The 24,259-nt window shown below is 45.2% G+C and overlaps 1 protein-coding gene across 3 annotated transcripts in view; it reads right to left on the bottom strand.

Moving 5' to 3' along the window:
* The window catches only part of KIF4A (kinesin family member 4A), a 93,753-nt gene that overhangs the window by 62,794 nt on the left and 6,700 nt on the right, over nt 1-24,259 (bottom strand). For all 3 annotated transcript variants that reach the window (XM_073556128.1, XM_073556126.1, XM_073556127.1), the window contains exons 4-16: nt 20,205-20,395; nt 19,043-19,135; nt 18,799-18,965; nt 18,600-18,694; nt 13,773-13,892; nt 12,977-13,152; nt 12,826-12,887; nt 11,973-12,105; nt 9,754-9,812; nt 9,567-9,672; nt 7,584-7,658; nt 4,507-4,686; nt 4,059-4,162 (exon numbers count right to left, since the gene is read on the bottom strand). In XM_073556128.1, the coding sequence (XP_073412229.1) occupies nt 4,059-4,162; nt 4,507-4,686; nt 7,584-7,658; nt 9,567-9,672; nt 9,754-9,812; nt 11,973-12,105; nt 12,826-12,887; nt 12,977-13,152; nt 13,773-13,892; nt 18,600-18,694; nt 18,799-18,965; nt 19,043-19,135; nt 20,205-20,395 (1,561 nt within the window). The remainder of the gene's footprint in view (nt 1-4,058; nt 4,163-4,506; nt 4,687-7,583; nt 7,659-9,566; nt 9,673-9,753; nt 9,813-11,972; nt 12,106-12,825; nt 12,888-12,976; nt 13,153-13,772; nt 13,893-18,599; nt 18,695-18,798; nt 18,966-19,042; nt 19,136-20,204; nt 20,396-24,259) is intronic.

Raw genomic sequence — 24,259 nt, 5'->3', positions numbered from 1 at the left:
AGACAACCTGTTTGAAGGGGGAGAGAAGTCAACAATCTTTTAGATGTGGCATCCGCCCGCCAGTCACGGAGCCAAAGGGCCCTTCTAATGGAGATTGCATTAGCGGCAGTTTGGGCGTCCACTACAAAGTCTTCTGTGTGAATTATCTGCCTGGCGACCGTGGTTGCCTCCGGAGGAAGATTGGTGCCCTGGAAGGAAGTAATCAGGACTTCTGCCCAAGCGGCCATTGCCTTAGTGACCCAAATTACTGCGAAAGATGGAAAAAGCGCTGCTCCTGAAGCCTCAAAAACTGAACGGGCAAGGTAGTCAATCTGACGATCGGAGGGGTTTCAGATCGAGGAACCCTCAGAAACAGATAGAAGCGCTTTTGAAGAAAGACGTGAAACAGGCAGGTCCACCGGGACTTACAGTAACCAATCCTTCATTAGGTCTGGATCAAAAGGGCATTTAGCCCGAGTAGACTTTTGCCCTGTGAACCCCTTATGCGGACGATCTCTTGGTTTCTGGACAATTTCCTTAAAGTCTGGATGGCTGGTAAATAACCTGCGCACACGCTTGGTTTTCTTAAGTGAGATAGGATGTGCTGCAGCGGGAACATTATCCTCATCCAACTTCAGGATCCTGTTGACTGATTCTATAAGAGAATCAAGCGACTCCTGATCAGTTGGGGGATTCTGAGGGGCTGACGTGTCAGATTCGAATTCAGAGTCGTGCTCGCTGAGAACTCCAGGAGAGGGAGAGCGAGAGACAAGAGTCGCAGGTGCAGAGGCGCGAACAGGACTAGGGGACGTGTCATGGGTCCGCTTTCTAGAGACCTGACCGAGTACGGCCCCTGCTGGTATACGGTTCCCGGCCGACGCCAGAGCCTTCTTTGGGGGGTAAGGACGCTCTCTGGGTTAAAGAGTCCTCCCGGAGGGAGAATATAGCCTGGGTCAGAGACTCCACTGACCGTGACAGGGACGCAGCCCACTCAGGGGTACTAAACGCAGGAGGCCCGTCAGCAGCGGCGGCGAGGGGCGATTGAGCGCAGGCCGGGTCACAGTCCGTGCATAACGGATTAGTCTGTAAACTGGGTAGGGCAGACTTGCAAGTGGTACACACGGTAAAAAAGTGTGCTTTTTAGCCGCCCGTTTAGCCTCCTTAGATTGAGACATAGTGCTCCTGAAAGGATTAACGGCAGAGTCTGCTGCAGCTGCAGGGAACGTGCTGGGAAGGGGTTAAGCTTTAATCTGAGGCAGATGCAGCTTACCCAGTCCTATGCTGTGTCCCCTGGGAGGAATAGCGGTGGCCCTGCGGTGTCACCCGGTATCCGGCGGAATGCTGGCCTCACAGCTTCCAGATTAGGGTGAGGTAAAAGAATATGGCCCCAGAGATAATTGTGGGTCGCCCTCCCAGGGCTGTGGGGTACGCTGTACTGGGCCGGTGTCAGGGGAATGTGTCACAGCAGCGGTGACCAGGTCCGTGGCCCTGGGCGCCCAAGTAATGGGGAAATGTAGTTAATGGAATGGAATAGTTCGTGACGCCACCTGTGGTGTTTGGCAAGCAAACTGTTAAGCCAACGCTGCGTGCAGATCCTCTGGGGCTGATGATGGGTTGCAGCATAGATGGTGTAGCTCCCCACAGGTGAAGCTGTAACCCCAGGGCAGTGTAATTGAAATAGATGAGAATAGGCGCAGGCGGTGTGAGGAATGCTGGTACCCAGATGTAGCGGTGCTGACGGTGTTAGCGCAAGAATGAATGGAAGACACCAGGGCTTGCAGTTCCAAAGCTTTGCTCACAGTCCGTGGTACACACTGGTGCCTGCCTCCGTGCTGTGTCCTCCGGGGGAAGACTCAATCAACCTCCCGGGCAAGTCAGGATTCTCCTCTCCAACACTCCGCCAACATGTACCTTTCCTGAACAACTCCTCTAGTGCACCTTAAGGTGTGAAGAGCTCCAGTACCGTGGTACTCTGGAGTTCCTCCTGTCAAATGTTCCTAACAACTCTACTCGTATGGCAGACAGCTGTAGCCTCTCTCAGGGACTCCCTTCTCCGGAGTCCTGGCTCTCTTATTCAGTTGCTGTTGTGCCCTAAGTCTTAGATGGGAGTAGTGCATTTGCAGCCAACTACTCCACCGGTGTCTGCTGCAGAACCATAAGTGTCCATACAACCTCGGGGACCGGGCCCCAGCCTTGCGCTGAGAACCTATAGGCAGGGTTCCTCTTCCAACCCACGACTCCTCTCTGTTCTCTCTACTCCTTCGTTCCGTGCTGTTCCTTCTCTCTCTTATGGAAGCTTAGGTTGCAGTTCTACGTCTTTCTCCTTCTGTTCCTTTCCCGTGCCAGCTGGCACCGATCACCGAGGCAGCTGCAGCGCTCCTTCCTCTCTCCCTCTTCTAGGGATCTCCTTGCTCTCGGACCCATCCTCAGACTCTCCTGACTGACTGTCCAGACTGATCTCAGGCTGACCTCTCAGACTGATCTGTAATTCTAAACCTTCCCAACCATTTATATGAATCTCAACTCCACCCACCTCCCAGCACATCCAGTGTTCCATGCAGGGAACCACCAGAGGTGCTCTGCTACTCTCCAAGCACTGAGACGCAATGTGGTTGTGCAGAACTACCCTGTTGTGTGGGGTGCGAGTGTGGAAAGGAGCCCCCAACTTACCTAGGTGGTGGGGCACTACACCTTAGGAGAAGGTGCAGTACCTCTGTGGCAGCTGAGCCTCAGGGGCGCCACAATTGCGCGTCTCGTTAGGGATGAGAGGCACCAGGGCGAGGGGGCGGCGATAATAGCGCGGGCGGCGCTATTCAAATTGCAGCCTAGTAGGCCGGAAAAGCCGGGGGCTAAATTTCTGAGCCTACCTGCGGTAGGCGCCGATGGGCGGGACTATTAAAATTGCAGCCTAGCAGGCCGGGAACTAAATTTTTACGGGCTACCCGTGGTAGCGCCGCGGGTGGGGGGGCCGATGCACCGCCGCTGACGCTACGTCAGCGCTTCTCCCAGGGGCAAGGACCCGACCCCATACCTCAACTCCAGTGCTCAGCGCTGTCCGGCCATCCATGCAGGCTCACATCTCTTGGGCTGATGTAGCAGAGCTGGAGGAGTTCTTAAAGGGGCCATGCTCAAATCGATCCTCCCTATGATAGGGGGATGGAGAGCTATGGGGCTGATTCAGGGCCTACGTAGGCCCTGTCTAGGTCCATGGAATCCCGACTCCGGTAGGATCATCGCCAAAATTCTCTCCACTGTGCCTGCCCTCATATCCGTATGGTAGGGGAATCAGCCCCAGTTGTCGCAGGAAAGTGTACTGGGAGGTATACTCCCCGTGCTTTCCTGTTGTTGGTTCGGGGGAGAGCGGGCCGTAGAAAGGAACAGTCGCCCCCTTCACTCCGTTAATTAAAAAATAAAAATTTTCAGAAAAATAAAAAATAAAATAAAAACGGTGGGGTCTGATACCCCAGACCCAAGTGCTTCCTACAGACACTAAGCATGAACTGGAGGCACTCTCATCCAGCGAGAGGGTGTATACTGCAGGGGAGGAACTAACTTTTTTTCTGGTTTACTTAGTGTCCTCCTAGTGGCAAGCAGCATAACACCCACTGTCTCTATGTCCCCCAATGAGGCCTAGGAGAAAGTCAGTCTTGATGAATCATTGTGTCTATAGACAAGTGATGACTTTCCTGCACATTGATTGACAGCCTGCTCTGCACACACCGTCTGTCAAGGTGCAGGGCAAGAGATCGTGGTGCACTCATTGAGTACAGAGAAGTGACTGTTCCAGCCTCCCTGCTCTGCCCCAATGACTGGAAGAGAGCAAATGCGAGGAGAATAAACTATTTTCTCTGTGTAGCCCGCAGCTCCAGTAAACCAGACACTTTACATATTGATACAGCGCAAATGTACAGTTAGAGAGGATTTTTAGCCAACAGGTTCACCTTAAGCTTTGTAATGGGCGTTTTCTAGATGTAACACTTTATAATGCAGTAATAACACATATTGGAAAATACAAAAATACAACCACAATTGCAAAATAAGGATTAAACATCTGGAGAAATCATTTCCACATCACTCACTTTGCTTGATTGGTATCTTTCTTGGCTGAATGAAGAGCCAGGATTAACTCTTCCTTCTCCTTTTGTAGAGCCCCCACTTCTGTCTCTAAGGTCTTTATATTATTCTGCACACAAAGGTAATATTACAAAAAGAGAACATTAAAGCAGAAAGAAACAAACAGCTAAAGGGAGAGACGTGACAGCGGGCACACTAGCGGAGACACTAGCGTTTAAACAAGGCAGTCTCTTGGGGGTGCAGTTCTGCGATGTGTCAATGTATGGGATTCACATTTTAGGACTTTTAGTGCCACATGTACTAAAATCTGCACACAAAGTGGGAAGAAAAGGCCAGAAAGCCTAGAAACTGCACTTATTCTATTGTAAGAAATATTACATTGTGCAAGCGTTTGCTTTAGTTTGCAACATTTTCTGTTGAAGTAAAACCCAAGTGATAAATGAAAATGATTACCAGGTATTCCCCCTGCATAGGTTCTAGCTCACTGTCATTCTGCGCCATCTTTTTTGCCAGGGCTTCCTTCAGGACCAATGCTTTATTTAATTCTATTAATTCCTTGGAAAGATGTGCTTGTCTAAGGGCATGATGAGTTGTAAAGCCATCCGAAGAACGCTTCTCTCCGCTCTCCATTTTCTGAGAAAGTAAGACGAATAGAAAACACAAAATAAATATGAAATGATCCTCTTTTCCATATACACAACATTGTGAGGGTTTGTTGGCTATGGAGAAGGCCATTTATTACATCAGTGCTGTGTCACTTACAGCTTTGGAGGTGGACACAGTGCAGGCATTCAACATATCAGCCGATCACCAAGGAAAGGGGTCTTAAGTGGGTTGTCCTGATAAAGAAATACTTTTAAAGGCCCCGATACACAAAACGGTGTCCCAGCGATCCCACCAACGATCCGACGTGGATGAGATCACTGGGACATAGTTAGACTAACCAGCGATCAGGACCAGCGAGCAGCTGATATCTAGGGTAAACAGCGGGTAACTAAGAGCCGCGTGGGAGACCAACGATCAAAAAATGGCCCAGGACGATCCTGCACAATCAGCGATACCCGGCGAGGAGGGGCGGTCGCTGATGATGTCACACACAGCGAGATCGCTGATGTGTCACAAAATCAGCGATCTCGCTAGTGAGCTCGCTGTGTGTGACGGGGCCCTTAGAAAAGCACCAAGCTGCTTGGGTTCTGAATACTCAGATCTCTCCAGGATCAGCAGCCTTCTTGGGTGGTAATCTAAACGCACCAGAAGGCATAAACCTTAAAAGGGATGTCTGGTCACAAAGTTATGGCTGATCTACCCTCACTATGGAGCACCGTTATGATATTGATGACCTGACACCCCCACTGATCAACTGGTCTAAGTTCTGGTGGTGGCCAGATGTAAACCTATTGAACACAGCTGCACTGCACAACAGGCGCTTATACTGTAGATCAGCTACTATAAAAAAGGGTTAGAAGATGCCAAACTGCAGGAGAACTTCTTCATGTATAGTTTATTCCATGTCACACAACCCCACAGAGAAGGTCAATTACGGCTGGTTCTTGCATAGCTGAAGGAAGAGATCACATCTGAAACGTTGCACTAGTGATGTGCGAGCATGCTTGGGTTTAGTGTTATCTGAGCATGCTTGGGTGTTAGCAGAATTTCGCCGAGGCTTGAGTAATATGTTAGAGCAGGGTTCCTCAACTCCAGTCCTCAAAGCCCACCAACAGGTCATGTTTTCAGGATTTCCCTTGTGTTGTACAGGTGATGCAATCATCACCTCGGCAATACTAAGGAAATCCTGAAAACATGATCTGTTGGTATGCATTGAGGACTGGAGTTGGGGAACCCTGTGTTAGAATCCCCATGGCTAAATGATTCATGGCTGTTAAACAGCCCCAACACATGCGGGGATTCCCTAACAGCCATGGGGGCTCAAACATATATTACTCGAGCCCCCGCGATACACTGATCACACACGAGCATGCTTTGATAACGCTATAGCCGAGCACACTCATCACTAGTTGCTACCAGCTGTGCCAGTGTGTAGTCATGAAGAAGTCCACCTGCACCTCAGAGTGCTGACTCCTTTACATGCATGGGTTTCTACATCTATATCCTCAAAGTCCACTAACATTCCGCATCCAATGCAAGTTAATGAGATATTGTATACCTCCTCCACAAGCAGGTTGTCAGCACCTGAGAATAGGCAACCAATGCATAGTCTTATTTCTTGCACATGGATTCGTCCTATTGAATGGCAGAGGTGTGGATCCACAGCATGAGTGACAGCAATAGGGCTGAAACACCCGACAAAGGTGTTCTCCAAATAGAAATATTGTTACCAAATAAGGTGCAAAAATAAAGGCCAGCAAGGATTCCGGTTCCTGCGCAGACGCTTGTGAACATGCCCTTTGCAGGATTTTTTTTTTTAATGCATAAAGTGAGCATTTTCCAAGATGTGCATGCATTCATACAGAATTACGCTGTTCTTGACTTTTCTCTAAAGTTATTGTTCTTTACTACTTAAAAATGGGAATTTAATTTGTCTAACAGCCAAATTAAGAAAGTATCACACTTTTATTATATTTGTGTATAGGGCTAAAGGTACTGTCACACTTAGCGATGTACCAGCGATCCCGACCAGCGATATGACGCGGTCAGGATCGCTGGTACATCGCTAAGTGGTCGCTAGTGAGCTGCCACACAGGCAGATCTCACCAGCGACATCACAGGGTTCGGGGGTCACTACTTACCTGTCACACCAGGCGATCCTGCGTCCTCCCGCCCGGCTCCACGCGTCGCTCGTCGTCACAGCAGGAAGCGCCGCAGGAAGCTGACGACGAGAAACAGTCCTGGACGTTCTCACGCGATCAGCGATAACCAGCGGGGGAGCCGGTCGTAGGTAAGTATCACACACAGCGATGTCGCTACCAATATCGCTATAACGTCACTAGTTATAGCGATATTGCTAGCGATATTGCTTAGTGTGACATGCCCTTAAGAACTTAGTCACATAGTTGCCAACTACCTGCCGCTTCCGCACGGGGACGATCCCTGCCAGCTCAATCATGGACCGCTCCTGCTGGCGCTTCTTCTGATTTTGGTGCGGTCATGTCAAGAGACATCTTATCTGTCAATGGGGCAGCTCTGTTGATGACATGCTGATTGGCAGCCGGCTCCCTGCTGGCTAACTGCGAGGAGCTGGCTGTCAATCAGCATGATGTCTTCAGTGGCGCCCCATCCACAGCCCAGAAGAGCTTCTCTGTTGACAAGAAGTGAATTGGAGCAGGAGAATCTCTGGCAGTTAATAACTACCTGCCTCTGGTAGTTAATAACTACCTGCCAGTTAGTTCTTATCTCCATATGCAATAATAATTAAAGCCCTGGACAGCCCCTTTAATAATAAAATTAAGATAAAATAAAGAATAATAAAAACACAAGTGTGAACAAAAAGATGGACAATTTTTGCAATTGTAATATAAAAATATATTATTTTTTTGGTTCATAGAGAAACTCCAATTCCATACAAGTAATACCTCTTCACAAGCAGGAGAGTGTGCGACTTCATCCACCATGGCTTCAATAGACGCAGCAATTCCGGAACTTTCATCCTGGTAAAAAGGAAGAATTGTAGACAGACAAGAATCAGTCAGGACATGCTGCTCCACAGGAGCGCTCTCTGAACAATTCAGAGCACAGAGAAGGAAAAAACAAGGCAGATGAAATAATCTATCAGCTGGAACAAAATATATCTACAACAATAAGCAAAGATATAATAGGAGCCCAAAATATCTTTTCCTGGGATTAAAACGATGCACATAAGGAAAGACCTGGAACAATCTGGATGATGTTGAAAGGGAGCCTATCAGCCAAACTGACAGTATATACTAACATATTTAGCCTTGTAAGAGATAACCCCAATAATTCATATAAAAAACATTTAGTAGTGTTCAATTCGTTGCTTCTGTTCTGTATAAACTGAAGTTTAATGAAAAATGATAACTTAAGTCCTCACTACGGCAAGGGCGCACCACCCCACCCACTGGTTTTGAATGGCCTAGGCTCCCTCACAGATTAATCCCAACAATAGCCAGAGCTTTCTCTGCTTATAGTGTTGGTTTTACTGGACTGAGCACTATCAATGAGACACGCTGGGTATGATGCAAAACCAGTGGCAGAACAGTGCGCTGAGCCCACTAATTGACGTTTTGGTCAAATATGCCAGTTTGTGCATAATGGGGACAGCAATTTTTAAAAGGGCTCTCTCTTTAAATGAACTGTAACAAAGACTAAAATGAAACAATCTAGACAATACCCAAAGAAAGCCAGGGGCACAGCAGCACCAGTACTTAGAAATGTGCCCCAAATGCCAATATTCTCTGTAAGGGCTTTAAGCCTGTCACATATTACAACTTACTTGTGTCATAGACTAAGACGGCATAATGGTAATAAAGGGTGGTTTCAGAATCAAATGCATCATATACATTGCAAAGCTATTTATTATGGCCTAGAAAGTTACCGTATATACCCATGTATAAGCCGAGATTATCAGCCCATTTTTTGGGGCTGAAAGTCCCCCTTTCGGCTTATACACGAGTCATATACCTGGAGGGTCGGCGGGGGAGGGGGAATGCCAGAGATCATACTTACCTGTCCTGGTGCGGTCTCTGCAGCCTCGCAACTCCACTGTCTCTCCCTTCCTGTCTTCAGCGGTCACGTGGTACCACTCAAACTCATGAATATGTGCATATTCATGAGTGTAATGAGCTGTACCATGTGACTGCTGAAGGCAGGAAGGGAGACCATGGAGAAGCGGGGCTGCAGAGACCGCGCCAGGAGGGGGTAAGTATAGCGATATTCACCTGTCCGGGGTCCTTCGCTGCTCACCGCTGTCTGCTGCGTCCTGTGTCAGTGACGTTTAGGCAGCAGGGGGCGCGATGACGTGGTTAGTGCGCGCTGCGCCCTCTGCTGGCTGAGCAGTCACTGACACATGAAGAGCAGACAGCGGTGAGCAGTGATGGACCCCAGGGACAGGTGAATCTCTCAGGTGCTGAGTCCTGAGCAGGAGAGGCGAGCATGGCATTTTTTTGCAGCAGCATATGGGGGCATAATCTACGGAGCATCTTATGGGGCCATAACCTTTATGGAGCATTTTATGGGGCATATAATTCTATGGAGCATCTTATGGGGGCATTATTAGCCTTTGTGCAGCATTATATGGGGTGTATTTTGTATGGAGCATCTTATGGGGCCCATCATGAACTGTATAGAGCATAATATGGGGCTCCTGATTAAATATGGATATTCAAAAACATTTAACCTACTGATGCCTCAATTAATTTTACTTCTATTGGCATCTTTTTATTTTTGAAATTTACCAGTAGTTGCTGCATTTTCCACCCTAGGCTTATACGCGAGTCAATAAGTTTTCCCAGTTTTTTGTGGCAAAAATGGGGGGGGGGGGGGGGGTGGCTGGCTTATACACGAGTATATATGGTATCTAAAACGCTGGTTCTTACCTGAAGGTGGACGATGACCTGCTGCAAGTTGCGAATAATCTCTACATTCTCCTTTAGTTCTTGGTCTTCTAATGTCTCGACCATCTTCTGCAGGTCCACCTTACAGCTGAACGGGAAGAATTCAGTTAATTAACAGGACGAGGAACAGGTTCTCTATAGAAAGTACAAGGCAGACCACAAGACTCACGCTGCGTGTTGCTTAAGTTCCTCCATTTTTGTGTTAAGTTTGTCGTTCTCCTGTTCAGTCTAAAAGTGACAAAGGAAAAAAAAAAAAAAATTCACATGTGAGGAGATCTTGGAAATAAAGACAGTTCGATACATCGGAATGGTGTCGCTGTGCTAACAAGATCATGAATGGGGCGAATTTGATTTCCAAAAGTCCACGTCAAATGTATGGGATAGATTTTCACACACAGAACTGAACACACCATTCAAATGGAGTTGTTCCACGAACACAATTACACTGCAGGCCACGATTTGACATTATGCAGTAGGTGGCGTTCATTAATGGCTGGAGGTCTTGACCCTTTTCAGAAAATAGAAATTCAGGTGTAGTTTATTTAAAAAAAAAAAAAACCTTTACTCACCCTCTCTAGGTAGAGATCTGACTCTCCACCGCTGCTCTTGTTGGCGATAATAATCTTTATTTTTATATAGCGTTAACATTCTGCAGCGCTTTACAGTTTGTACACATTGTCATCGCTGTCCCCGATGGGGGGCTCACAATCTAGATTCCCCATTAGTATGTCTTTGGAATGTGGGAGGAAACCGGAGAATCCAGGACACATGCAAACACAGGGAGAACATACAGACTCCTAGCAGATGTTTTCCTTGGTGGGATTTGAACAGACTCCAGCGCTGTAAGGATGCAGTGCTGACCACTGAGCCACCGTTCTGCCCAGATGCGCTTGGCTGCAGTGCTGATTTCAGGTCTACAGCCATCTGTGAGCTCAGTGGCTCTGCTCACGTAGATTGGACACCACACTGAGCTGCTGATTGGCTGGTGATGTGATGCCAATATCGAGGTTTTTTTTTTTTAATAAACTGGGACCAGGATTTTCAAGAAGGTGACAATCCCTATAAATTGCTGACCTATCTTTCTTACCAAAACTACTGGTCACTAAGATTGTTGTTTTGCAGGTAAGATCAGTGTTCATATCAGTTGGACGGCCGGCTGATAAGCCGTTTGCCAGAGCTTATGGCAATTTTTTAGCCACATGTGGCAGCCACTATGTATTCTTACCTTATGTCCTATCACTAAGGGAATCATTGGGGAAGGAGGTCTCTGCAATTGATCTCCCCCCTGCAATAATACATATATAATGTATCCTATGGAAAGGTGATACCACGTTGGGCCAAAATGTAAAAGATTGTGGGCCAATTTTGATATTCAGAGAAAATGGGTGGGGGAATCTGCCTAGGCTGGGCAGAACTCCAATATTGCTGGAAAAGTTAGGGTTGTGGGGATGATAGATAGCAGTATACAGGGGAATACAAAGAATGCAATGACTCAAAGGAAAGACATAGTACGGTATCAAAAGTACAGAAACAGAAGTGAAACATTCAGAGTCAAGATGGTGGGAAGTTAACAAAAAGGGTAAAATCTCAAAACAAAGGGAAAAGGATAACAACGTATAATAAAACAAGGAGAATGCATGGCCAAGTAGAGCAATAGATCATGGCATGAGCGCACCAGTTCAGTAGCATACCTATGCCCAGCTTGCGGAGAAAATGGAGGTTAGTAGGCGCCATGGGCGCAGAGATGTTTGGAGAGCACAAGGGGAGAGCGTGGCGTTTTAGGGAGAAGAGGAAACGCTGGTCAGGTGAATGATGGTCAGGAGGTGAAAGTCATATCTGGGGAGCACGTTAGGATGGGGCATGTTGTAAACCGCCTTGTAGGAAACCAAAGGAGAGCGCCAGACCGGATACGCAGGACTTGTAGTATTAATATGCACCGTCTTCCAGGGGGGCCAGCTCTAGTAGAGATTTGATATCTTTTCAAGGGTCAAATATAACTTGCGTTTCACATCCACGAGTCCTACTGCATGTAGAGGTTGTTTTCAGAAGCACATTTCTGCATGTCGCCAACTCATGACAATTGGACCTAGTTAGGAGTGTTTTTTTGCAAGCACTTTAATACAACTCGAAAGTCAAGTTATACAATTTGATGAAGCTGACAACTCCTGACTAAAGGCCATCTATAATTTCTTGCAAAGGTTTGCCAACACATGGCACATTTGTTGCCAGGGAAAATCCATCCCATCTGTCTGGATGTGATTGCCATTCATAATCTTAGATGTAGAGAATAACTGCACCAGGTTGGCCAATTACAAATCTTTTCATGAAATTTGTGATCAAAATGCCTTCCTATACAAAACCCAGATGGCCATTCAGGGAGCAGCTTACCAGGATAATTCTCTCAAGGATCTGAGCAGTTTGTTCTGCAGCCTCACTCAGCTCTCGACTGAGTTTACCATTCTCTTCCTCCAAGGTCTTCGTCTTCACCAGCAGAGACTGCAGATTCTCAGAAGGCTCCATGCTGATAGTACAGAAAGGGAAATAATATAAGTGGCATGTTAAGACAGGGACTCCCGGTCACCCAGTGAGCTCTCTAGATACATGGAGGAGTCAGAATGTGAAGATTGAGCACTCCTTGACTAGAGCAGAATCTCAAGCATATCTACAGGACTTCCATGTATTTCCAGACTGGAGTCCCTTGCAAGCAACAGGCAGCTGCATATACAGAAACCGCAGCGTGAGCAGTTCTATGCCGCTTCCTACATGTATCAGAATGACAGAACTGGCATTGCACAATTTGCTCAGCCGTTTCCTCAACCACCTCACACATCATTGTGGCCTCAATATGATAATCCTTTCTAGAGATGGAACAGGTGACTACCCCCGGATGGTTGATGTGCTGCAACGGCGCTGGTGGCTGATCAAGTGCATCTCACGCAATTCACCACTATGGGAGTTTTGAAGACTGGTGAGAAATTGAGTGCGGGTGTGGGCAGAACTCCAATGGTGGCGTGTCAAAAGGCACATGTGCAGCCACCTCTTCTATCACTGCTGCTAGTAGGGCTCTAGTCAGAACAGGGAATCCTTGTTGGAAAATTGGTGCGGCAAAGTAGAAGTTTATGGCATATCCTGTGGAGGTGCCACCAATGTATCTGGTGGAGATGCCAAAAGGGTCTTTCAGGAGACAACCCCTTTAAACCAGTTTTGTACTAACACCAACCTACTAATTTTATTATCTTACTTGATCAGGACAGGTAGCGTCCCTCCATGGGCTTGCAGCAACAAAACCTGCAGATCTTGCACCTGTGGAAATATAGTCACATTGTGAGATCCTGACAATACAGAGGAGACGGTTCCTTCATGCTTCTTCAGACACCGGAACATACAAGTACCTGCTGTCTAAGCTTCTGAAGCTCTGCCGCCTGAGGGTCCGTGTTGACTATAGGTTTATTCTTGATTTTCCTGGCTCTATCTGCATATCTGAGAGTATTAAGGGTCTCCTCCATGTTTGAGTCAGCAGGGCTGACACATGCGATCATGAGAGTGTGACTGTTACCACCGAGGGAATCTGTGCAAAAATACATATGTGTAATTTCTTCCAAAATTAGAGAGCTTTCTAACATGCACTAATAAGATTCAAGATTATAGCAAAGGAAAACCATGTTAACAACGTAAATGGGTTGTCTGGGGATTGACCATTTATTCTAAAACGTTGGAATAGTTTTTTCTGTACTGTACAGAGCACGACTGAAGCCGTGAGGCTCGCGTTTTGCTACTGTACAGTCCTTAGCTGGCTGCAGCCATGATGACGGGACACAAGGCCTCCCTGGCTGGTCACCACTGATCAATGATTAGCTGCAGTGTACACGTCTTTGCCACAGCAAAACCACTGCAGCCAGAACTGGAAATCACTGCAATGGGAGTGGAAGGGTATCTGTGGAGTGATATACCACCTATTCTCCAAGCAATAGGATAGGCCTTTCATATTAAATGAGTCAGACCAGGACCAATCAACTGAAGCCACTACATTGTGGCGAGTGCTGCGCCTTTGCCAATAGCGGCACAGCAGAACGCATGCATACTCCAGAAAATATCGGGGTCCAGAGAGCCAGCCCCCCGACAATGCAATATTCATAAGATATACTATGGCTTTGTCAATGTGCAATAAGCAGAACTTCAGAGTCTTACCTTGCAGAAGACGCGTTAGCTTGGAGTCTCTGTAGGGTACAAAGCTCCCCTTCTTGGAGTCATCTCCCAGAGCGCTGATGACGTTGCCCAGACACAACAAGCCCCGGTTAATGCTGATACCTGCGGGACAGGAAGCCACAAGTTACATAACAGAATGTACGTACAGTGAAGTGTTAATTTATAGAAACATAACTCCATAGGGGGTACTGAATTGCTTTGCCCCCCACGCAAATCCAATAAGGTTTATATCACTTTAGATAAAGCATATGTCTGCTCCCTATCACTTGTGCCTTTGATCAAAATTATGTTTACTAAATACCCTTATTACTACCTTCATGCAATTTTTGCAATTTGTTTTTTACCCTTTTATTTTAGGATATTTATTTTTGTAAAGGTCATGTGTTCATATGCATTTACATTTTGCATACACATTAATTTACTTTTTCAGCTCAGACCTAGTTTCTCATTTAGTGCAATGTGCATTCTGTGCATATAAGGGTGTGACCGCCCTGTTTCTGAGTTGAGAAATCCATCCTGTCTGGCCTATGCTTTACTGGTGGGTCAGTCCCTCAGTCCTGGTTCACATTTACGTCACTTGACAAGTGGAAAGGTTTTAAACACAAGAGTTAGGACTGTCCCACAAGGGTTGCCTTGACGTGGCGGGATGGCTTGTACATTATTTTGATCAAAATTATGTTTACTAAATACCCTTATAATTATTACCTTCATGGATTTTTCGCAATTTGTTTTTTACTCTTATTTTAGGATATTTGTTTTTTGCTTTTTGTTTTCTCTGTGTAAAGGTCATGTGTTTCTATGCATTTACATCTTGCATACACATTAATTTACTTTTCAGCTCAGACCTAGTTTTTCATTTACATTAGTTCAATGTGCATTCTGTGCATATAAGGGTGTGATCACCCTGTTTCTGAGTTGGAAAATCCATCCTATCTGGCCTATGTTTTTACTGGTGGGTCAGTCCCTCAGTACTGGTTCACATTTACGTCACTTGACAAGTGAAAAGGTTTTAAATACAAGAGTTAGGACTGTCCCACAAGGGTTGCCGTGACGTGGCGGGATGGCTTCTACATTCTTTTGATCAAAATTATGTTTACTAAATACCCTTATTATTATTACCTCCATGCAATTTTTGCAAATTATTTTTTACTTTTTTATTTTAGGATATTTGTTTTTTTGTTTTCTTTAAGAGGGTTGCCCAGAGTAAACATTTTCACCAAAAAGTCAATATTTGAGCACAAAAAATGGAACGTTGTGGCATTGATAACATTGTGTACTATTTTGTTTAACCCCTTTCTGACATACTGGTGATTTTCAGTATACGTAGTGACGCACTGCGATGTATAGCACAATCATATGATCACAGCTTCAAGAAAAAAAATACACATTTGGCATCACTGCGCTCGTTAAATCCTGATCAAAATATAAAATTAATCTGAACATATATAATTATATATAGCCACAATTCATGGGACCGCGAGCCACATGTGGCTCCCGAGCTACTGGTTGGGGACCACTGCTCTAGAACATAGGAACTGCATTGATGCCATAGAACCAATGTGCCAATAACATTCCTTTTTTTCATAGCAATTTTTGCAGATGCATATTTCATGTATACACTATATAGCACTTTTTCCATTTTTTTCCTCCCATTTTCTATGGCAGCAATGCAATTCCTATATTCTGGTGTAATCATTCTGGAGAATTATATTGCCAGGTCAGTTTAAGGCTATGTACCCACGTATACAGAAGATTACCAACTGAAAACCGGACTCCTTCCCAGAAAACGCGCGGTTTTTTATGCGTTTTTTCCGGAGCGTCCCAAGTCTCATAGAAAGTAGTTAGAAATGCATATTTTTCCTCGAAATTAATGAGCAGGCTGCGTTTTTTACCGCGATTTTTTTTGCAGAAAAAACCACATCAATATGCACAAAAAGTGCAGAACTCATTAAGATGAATGGGATGCTTCTTGTAAGCGTTTTTGCTGGTAAAAATGCTTAAAAACGCTTACGTGTGCACACACACCCTTACCGTATAGTGAACATGGCATAAAAACCTGCAAAAAAAAAAACCCACTAAATTGTGGATCTGCGCTTTTTTGCAATTTCAACACACTTGGATTTTTTTTTCCGGCTTTCCAATGCATCAAATGACATTATTTTGTCACTCAAAAGCACAAATCGTAGTGAAAAGAAAGCCCTTTACATGGGGACAGAATAAAAAAAAAAAAATAAATAAATATATATGGCTTGTGGAAAGGGAGGAGAAAAATGAAGAGAAAAAAAACAAAACAAAACACTGCAGCGTGAAGTGGTTAATTTATCAACACTTTGTGGGGATCTCCCTTTATATTAAAGGGAACCTGTCACCAGGTTTGGCAAATATGAGTTATGGCCTTTGAGGGCCGACATACAGCATTCTATAATGCCGTAATTATAGAACACTAGTCTCAGCCCTGAAACGCGGTGGCCATAACTCCTATCTGCCAAACCTGGTGACAGGATCCCTTTAACCCCTTTTGCCTGTGGCAGAATAGTACATTCTTCTATTGTCATTACAGCAGAAGGCAGTACTCATGTGGTGACAGCACAAGAATAGCGGTGTGTTGGCAAGCATCATATGATACCGGCTGTGATAGTTTTCGTTGTGGCTGGTTTTTGGTTGTCAAAGTTCTAAAAATCCTGCCAACATGCCTCCAAGTCAGGAATCACAAAACACACCATACAGTTACAACATATTTGCCACAGAACAGTACTATAAGCAATAATATAAAACAGAGCTCAAAAAAAAAAAAAAAAAAAAAAAAAAAAAGCGCAATAATTCTGAGAGTGTATGCAGGCTAAAGCGTTCATTCCCGGCACCCTAAAGTAATGTCTGTTTCACTCTTATTTCATTAATTAAGTTTCACATGAAAATAAGAAACTTGTAATATATCTCAGAGAAGTCAGCTTGATTCTCCTCCTGATCCTTCAGTGGCAATTCCTGGGTAAACACAGCTTTCAGTGAACACAGATTGCTACATTACGGAGATAGGAGATGGCAGTGACAGCAAGCCGCTATACAGGAGGAGGGAGAAGCTCTGCCTCTAGCTCCTCCAACACACCGCAAAGGAGATGGCAGCGACACCAAGCCGCTATACAGGAGGAGCTCTGCCTCTAGCTCCTCCCACCCACACTACAGAAGAGAAGGCCATTACTACCGACACCAAGCCGCTCTACAGGAGGAGCTGTGCCTCTAGCTCCTCCCACCCGCACTACAGAAGAGATGGCCATTACTACCGACACCAAGCCGCTATACAGGAGGAGCTCTGCCTCTAGCTCCTCCAACACACCGCATAGAAGATGGCAATGACACCAAGCTGCTCTACAGGAGGAGCTCTGCCTCTAGCTCCTCCCACCCACACTACAGAAGAGAAGGCCATTACTACCGACACCAAGCCGCTCTACAGGAGGAGCTGTGCCTCTAGCTCCTCCCACCCGCACTACAGAAGAGATGGCCATTACTACCGACACCAAGCCGCTATACAGGAGGAGCTCTGCCTCTAGCTCCTCCAACACACCGCATAGAAGATGGCAATGACACCAAGCTGCTCTACAGGAGGAGCTCTGCCTCTAGCTCCTCCCACCCACACTACAGAAGAGAAGGCCATTACTACCGACACCAAGCCGCTCTACAGGAGGAGCTGTGCCTCTAGCTCCTCCCACCCGCACTACAGAAGAGATGGCCATTACTACCGACACCAAGCCGCTCTACAGGAGGAGCTGTGCCTCTAGCTCCTCCCACCCGCACTACAGAAGAGATGGCCATTACAACCGACACCAAGCCGCTCTACAGGAGGAGCTCTGCCTCTAGCTCCTCCCACCCGCACTACAGAAGAGATGGCCATTACTACCGACACCAAGCCGCTCTACAGGAGGAGCTGTGCCTCTAGCTCCTCCCACCCGCACTACAGAAGAGATGGCCATTACAACCGACACCAAGCCGCTCTACAGGAGGAGCTCTGCCTCTAGCTCCTCCCACCCGCACTACAGAAGAGAAGGCCATTACTACCGACACCAAGCCGCTCTACAGGAGGAGCTGTGCCTGTAGCTCCTCCCACCCGCACTACAGAAGAGATGGCCATTACTACCGACACCAAGCCGCTCTACAGGAGGAGCTCTGCCTCTAGCTCCTCCCACCCGCACTACAGAAGAGATGGCCATTACTACCGACACCAAGCCGCTCTACAGGAGGAGCTCTGCCTCTAGCTCCTCCCACCCGCACTACAGAAGAGATGGCCATTACTACCGACACCAAGCCGCTCTACAGGAGGAGCTCTGCCTCTAGCTCCTCCCACCCGCACTACAGAAGAGATGGCCATTACTACCGACACCAAGCCGCTCTACAGGAGGAGCTCTGCCTCTAGCTCCTCCCACCCGCACTACAGAAGAGATGGCCATTACTACCGACACCAAGCCGCTCTACAGGAGGAGCTCTGCCTCTAGCTCCTCCCACCCGCACTACAGAAGAGATGGCCATTACTTCCCACACCAAGCCGCTCTACAGGAGAGAGGAGCTTTGCCTCTAGCTCCTCCCACCCGCACTACAGAAGAGATGGCCATTACTACCGACACCAAGCCGCTATACAGGAGGGAGGAGCTCTGCTTCTAGCTCCTCCCACACACACTACATGGATTCTCACCAGTATTAACTCCTCTATCTTCATGTTAACATTTGAAGTGTAAAATAAATTAAACAATCTGAAATGTTGCTAAATGCTGTACTAAAAAGAAAAATATACATTTTCTATAAAAAATATTCTATGTTTACCTTCCTTCAGCCGATCACCTTCAGCTTTGGTCTTCTTTTGCCTTTCTGACCCAGCCAGATCGACGAGGTGCAGTTTGGAGCGAAAGCTACCATTTCTATAAAAGTGAAGGTGGATTATCGCTATTATATATGTATATAAAAAGGGAATTTATCAACAGGACCCCAAAGCATGTCAGCTATGGTGAAGCCATTCCCGTACTTCTCTCCTCCTCGTCTCTGCTCTATAGCGATTGTGAAGATGGCGTGTGAGCGAGAGGACTGGGAGTTCATAGCCGTAGAAGCCACGGTGCGGGAGCTGTTCCCCTGCTCCAAGCAGCTGATGGTATCCACGGCGGTCTTCACATCTCGCTCCGTCAAGCCGCAGATCTGAAGGGGGATAAGAACACTTAGCTCTATACGATCAGACCGCAGCTCCGATGCAATACCGAGGGGCCAAGATTTACCTTTATGCCTTCCTTGGGGTCTTCACGGATGCTAATTGGAGACGCTTTATCCCGGGGAAGATATAATAAGTCAAGAATTTCCTCATTATAAATCTTTTAAAAAAAAAAGGAGAGACTACAATAAGAATTTATTGCGATTTTATAACACCGAGACCTAAGACACTTGTCTTCATGTTATCCAGGCTAGATAATGCTATGTGCGCTAAGGACAAGTGTGAGATCATTATAAAGAGCGCCAGCCCATGACGTGGATGATATTATACAGCACTGCTCTTGGCCGTTTTATGGTAGCACTGCATTCTGGACAGGACAAATTCACCCCCCCTCATTTTAACGGTAGCTTGATAAAAAAGAAAGAAAAAAAAAAATCCATAAAGAATTAGTGACGCCCAATTCTACAATCAGAACTTTAACTTAACAGCAAGTTCAAAAATAAATTCAGGATCTATGTTCCCATGTAATCTCATGGCGCCACACTGGCAGAGCAGGCAATCACTCACTTTACGATCAGTTAATGTTTGGCCTTTGAAACCCCCATAAGAAAATGAAGTGACCCCCCCCGATTGGTGGAGAGTTGCATCCCCTTCACTGGTTGCTGGGATAGCCAATCGGCCGGGAGCGTGGCAGTCAGAGATCAGCGCTGCACCCACTTGATAGTCCCAGGGGTGGGATCACCACTGACCATATAGTGGCGACTCATTTTGTAAAATGAGAAAAGACTCTTTAAAAGGGTTTTTAGATTTCAACCACCTCACTCATCATTGTGGCCGCAATACGATAATCCGTTAGTTAGTGGTAAACTTTCAACCAGCGTCTTACTCATCTTAACCGGGTTCTGTGCAGTTTCACCCGCTGCACTGGTGTCTTGTTGGCAGTGTTGATGTCATGCCTACAGTGCTGCAGCCAATCACTGAACTCAGCAGCTCTGTGTATACAGATGGCAGAAGCTGATCGGGTCACTGATTGGCTGCCGACGTGATGTCAGCACTGCAGACAACAGGAGCAGCAGCAGAAATTAGCACTGGACCTGGGGAGGGCAAGTAAAAACACAGAATGTTTGTTTACAACAAAACGGCATCTGGGGAAGATTTTTCTGAAAAGCTCTTGTATACCAGGTGACAATAACTTTACAAGTTTGCAGAAAAAGGACTTGTAAATGTACCTCCAAATAAGAAACTTTAAGAAGAAATTCCCAGTCGGTCCTTTGTTCAATTTCCCGAAATAAGGCCTTTACAACTCTCGGGATGACGCCCACTGTTGGTTCATTCTCTTGGTCATGGGTGTACGCTCCTCCCATGGAGAAGGTCTTTCCAGATCCAGTTTGTCCATAAGCAAGAACTGTAGCGTTGTACCCTGAGGAAATCCAGCGGCTCTTATTACACACTGATCTCATGTCTAATGAGATGTAACGGGAGGCGTTCTGCTACACTACACAGCCCGTGTCACCGCACTGCTACAAGGAGCTTGTGGTCAATGGGAAAAGTATCACAAATAAGACCACAAAATCCATAGATGATCAGCCGTGAGGTCCTCCCCTATGTACCAGTACTTTCTATCTGGGGGCAGCACGGTGGCTCAGTAGTTAGCATTGCAGTGCTGGGATCCTGGGTTCAAATCCCACCAAGGACAACATCTGCAAGGAGTTTGTATGTTCTCCCCGTGTTTGGAGTGTGGGAGGAAACCCACACAAAGACATTCTGAGAGGGAACCTAGTTTTGGATGAAGATCCAGAAAGTTCTTCCGTTTGAAGGTTTAAACACAATTCGATTGTCAGCGGTCTATCAGCCAAAAACTGTTGATTTTCAGCAAATTACAAAATATTTTTTTTGCTGTACCAACAGTTGAGCATTCGGGATGCAGTTGTCAATTTTCACAAGAAAATTGATTTAAAAAAGAAAAATATCACAACTATTGTACAACACACGTTTCAGCTATATAAGCCTTCATCAGGTATCTATTACAATATACCACGTATGAAATATTTTATACCTTAATCTATTAGTTATGGATGTGGTTTCCCAAACTGGGCATCCAATCACTATTACCCTTTTCCTTTTATGGGTCTCATTAAGTGAATATTTAAATGTTTGTATCCAAGTATTCTGAAATCCAACTGACTGTATAAACCAAATCAGGACCAATGTTAGTGGAAAACTAGAAATATACAGTGACTATGAGCCCCTGATTTTTTTTTTTTTAAAAAATAACCAAAACTTGCAACATACTGCTACTAAGACATGTTGTTGGAAATCAAAGGCCATGTGCACACGGTGCGGATTCTGCTGCAGATCCACAGCATTTCTGGCCCTGCGGTTCCGCAGCAGTTTCTGCTGCGTTGTACAGTACCATTGTTTTCAATTGTAAAACAAAAAACGCTGTGAACATGCTGCAGATTTTTCCGTGCAGATTACAATCCGCAGCATGTCTATTCTTTGTGCGGAATCCGCTGCGGTTTCACACCTTATCATTATGAGATGTGAAACCGCAGGCCTTAGGACCTGCAGATTTACCTGCGGTTTTTTACAAATCCTCAACTCTCAAAAGGTCTGGTGGCTTTTGTTTGACATGATGAATATTCAATTAATCATGAAAGAGGTGATCCCACAGAGGGAGCAAAAACAAATTGGAGTACGGAATCACATGGCACCACATACAGGTGCTTCTCACAAAATTAGAATATCATCAAAAAGTTAATTTCCGTTCAATACAGAAAGTGAAACTTATATTAGATAGAGTCATTACAGAGTGATTTCATGTGTTTAATGCTGTTAATGTTGATGATTATTGCTTACAGCCAATGAAACCCAAAAGTCATTATCTCAGTAAATTAGAATACTTTATTACACCAGTGAGAAAAAATGATTTTAAAATCCAAAATGTTGGCCTACTGAAATGTATTTTCAGTAAATGCATTCAATACTTGGTTGGGGCTCCTTTTGCATCATTGCAGCGTGGCATGGAGGCGATCAGCCTGTGGCACTGCCGAGGGGTTATGGAAGCCCAGGATGCTTTGATAGCAGCTTTCAGCTCGTCTGCATTGTTGGGTCTGGTGTCTCTCATCTTCCTCTTGACAATACCCGATAGGTTCTCTATGGGGTTAAGGTCAGGAGAGTTTGCTGGCCAATCAAGCACAGTGATACTGTTGTTTGTAAACCAGGTATTGGCACTTTTGGCAGTGTGGCAGGTGACAAGTCCTGCTGGAGAATGACATTTCCATCTCCAAAAAGCTTGTCGGCAGAGGGAAGCATGAAGTGCTCTCAAATTTCCTGGTAGTCGGCTGTGCTGACTTTGGTCTTGATAAAACACAGTGGACCTACACCAGCAGATGACATGGTTCCCCAAACCATCACTGATTGTGGAAACTTCACACTAGACCTCAAGCAGCTTGGATTGTGTGCCTCTCCACTCTTCCTCCAGACTCTGAGACTTTGATTTCCAAATGAAATGCAAAATTTACTTTAATCTGAAAACAACACCTTGGACCACTGAGCAACAGTCCAGATATTTTTCTCCTTGGCTCAGGTAAGACGTTTCTGGTGTTGTCTATTGGTCATGAGTGGCTTGACACAAGGAATGCGACACTTGTAGCCCATGTCCTGGATACGTCTGTGTGTGGTGGCTCTTGAAGCAATGACTCCAGCAGTAGTCCACTCCTTGTGAATCTCCCCCAAAGTTTTGAATGGCCTTTTCTTAACAATCCTTTCAAAGCTGCGGTTATCCCGGTTGCTTGTGCACCTTTTTCTACCACACTTTTTCCTTCCACTCAACTTTCCATTAATATGCTTGGATTCAGCACTCTGAAAAGCCAGCTTCTATAGCAATGACCTTTTGTGGCTTACCCTCCTTGTGGAGTGTGTCAATGACTGCCTTCTGGATATTTGTCAAGTCAGCAGTCTTCCCCATGATTGCAGCACCAACTGAAACAGACTAAAGGACCTTTTTAAATGCTTAGGAAGCCTTTGCAGGTGTTATTCTAATTTACTGAGATAATGACTTTTTGGTTTCATTGGCTGCAAGTCATAATTATCAACATTAACAGAAATAAATACTTCAAATAGAACATTCTGTGTGTAATGATTCTATATGAGATTCACTTTTTGTATTGAAGAACTGAAATTAACTTTTTGATGATATTCTAATTTTGTGAGAAGCATATGTATATGACAAAATCTGAGTGACATGTCAGTTCTTGGTCGAACCTGAACAAGATTGGTGTTTTTGTCATTTATACAGTATACTTTATCCCATGATCAGTGATTTTACAGTCAGTTTTTTTCCCCCCACATTTGTAGATTTCAGCTAATTTTTGGAATGAATAACGTTATCGGTATTCTAAAAACATTCCCTTTATTATGCACCAAGCTGGGTGCTATGCGGTTCTTTGCTTTTCCTGTTCTGAATATGTTAGGTCTCTCTGGCATCAGTTCATTCAATATTGGATCCTTATTAAGTAGACACCAATATTTGTTTAAAATATTACAAATAGTTTGATTAACCCTACTGTATGTGGTAATTAAGCTATACTTTTTTTTTGGGGGGGGGGGGTGATTATTAGTTTTCCACTAACACTGGTCCCTCATTTGGTTTATACAGTCATTTGGATTTCACAATACTTAGATACAAGCAAATATTCATTTCAAGGGACCCACAAGAGGAAAAGGGTAATGATTGGATGCCCAGTTTGGGAAACTGCACCCATAACTAATGGATTAATGCATAAAATAGTTCATACAAGATATATTGTATTAGATACCTGATGAAGGCTTATTTTGCTAAAATGAGTTGGGTACAATGATTTTATTTATTTATTTTTTTTAAATCCATTCACTTGTGAAAATTGACAATTGCACCCCGAGTGCTCAACTGTTACCACAGAGAGAACACCATAGAGGAAAGAGCAAGCACAAACAAGGGATCACCCAATAAGATCATAAAAAATTTATTATACGACAAAATTTCACAACACTGCGAAAAAACACTTAAAATTGCAAACAAGCAATAATAGAAACTGGACCCATAATAAGGTCATGCCCTTGCTGCTTGACAATAAATGCTCGCTCTAAATCAGAGGGACACTGAGTAGATAATAAATGTTGAACATGTAGTATACAAGGCTGAAAATTTCAAACTTTAACAAGTCACAAGACACAGTGAAAAATTCCAATATAATGAATTACTAAATATACAATGCACGCACTAATGTTGGTATTGGAACCC

Source organism: Dendrobates tinctorius, unplaced genomic scaffold (assembly GCF_039654945.1).
Source record: "Dendrobates tinctorius isolate UK_male_01 unplaced genomic scaffold, ASM3965494v1 ptg000231l, whole genome shotgun sequence".
Classification (NCBI taxonomy): domain Eukaryota; kingdom Metazoa; phylum Chordata; class Amphibia; order Anura; family Dendrobatidae; genus Dendrobates; species Dendrobates tinctorius.
Note: the sequence above shows the minus strand (reverse complement) of the source record. Positions and strands in the feature narration are given on the sequence as shown.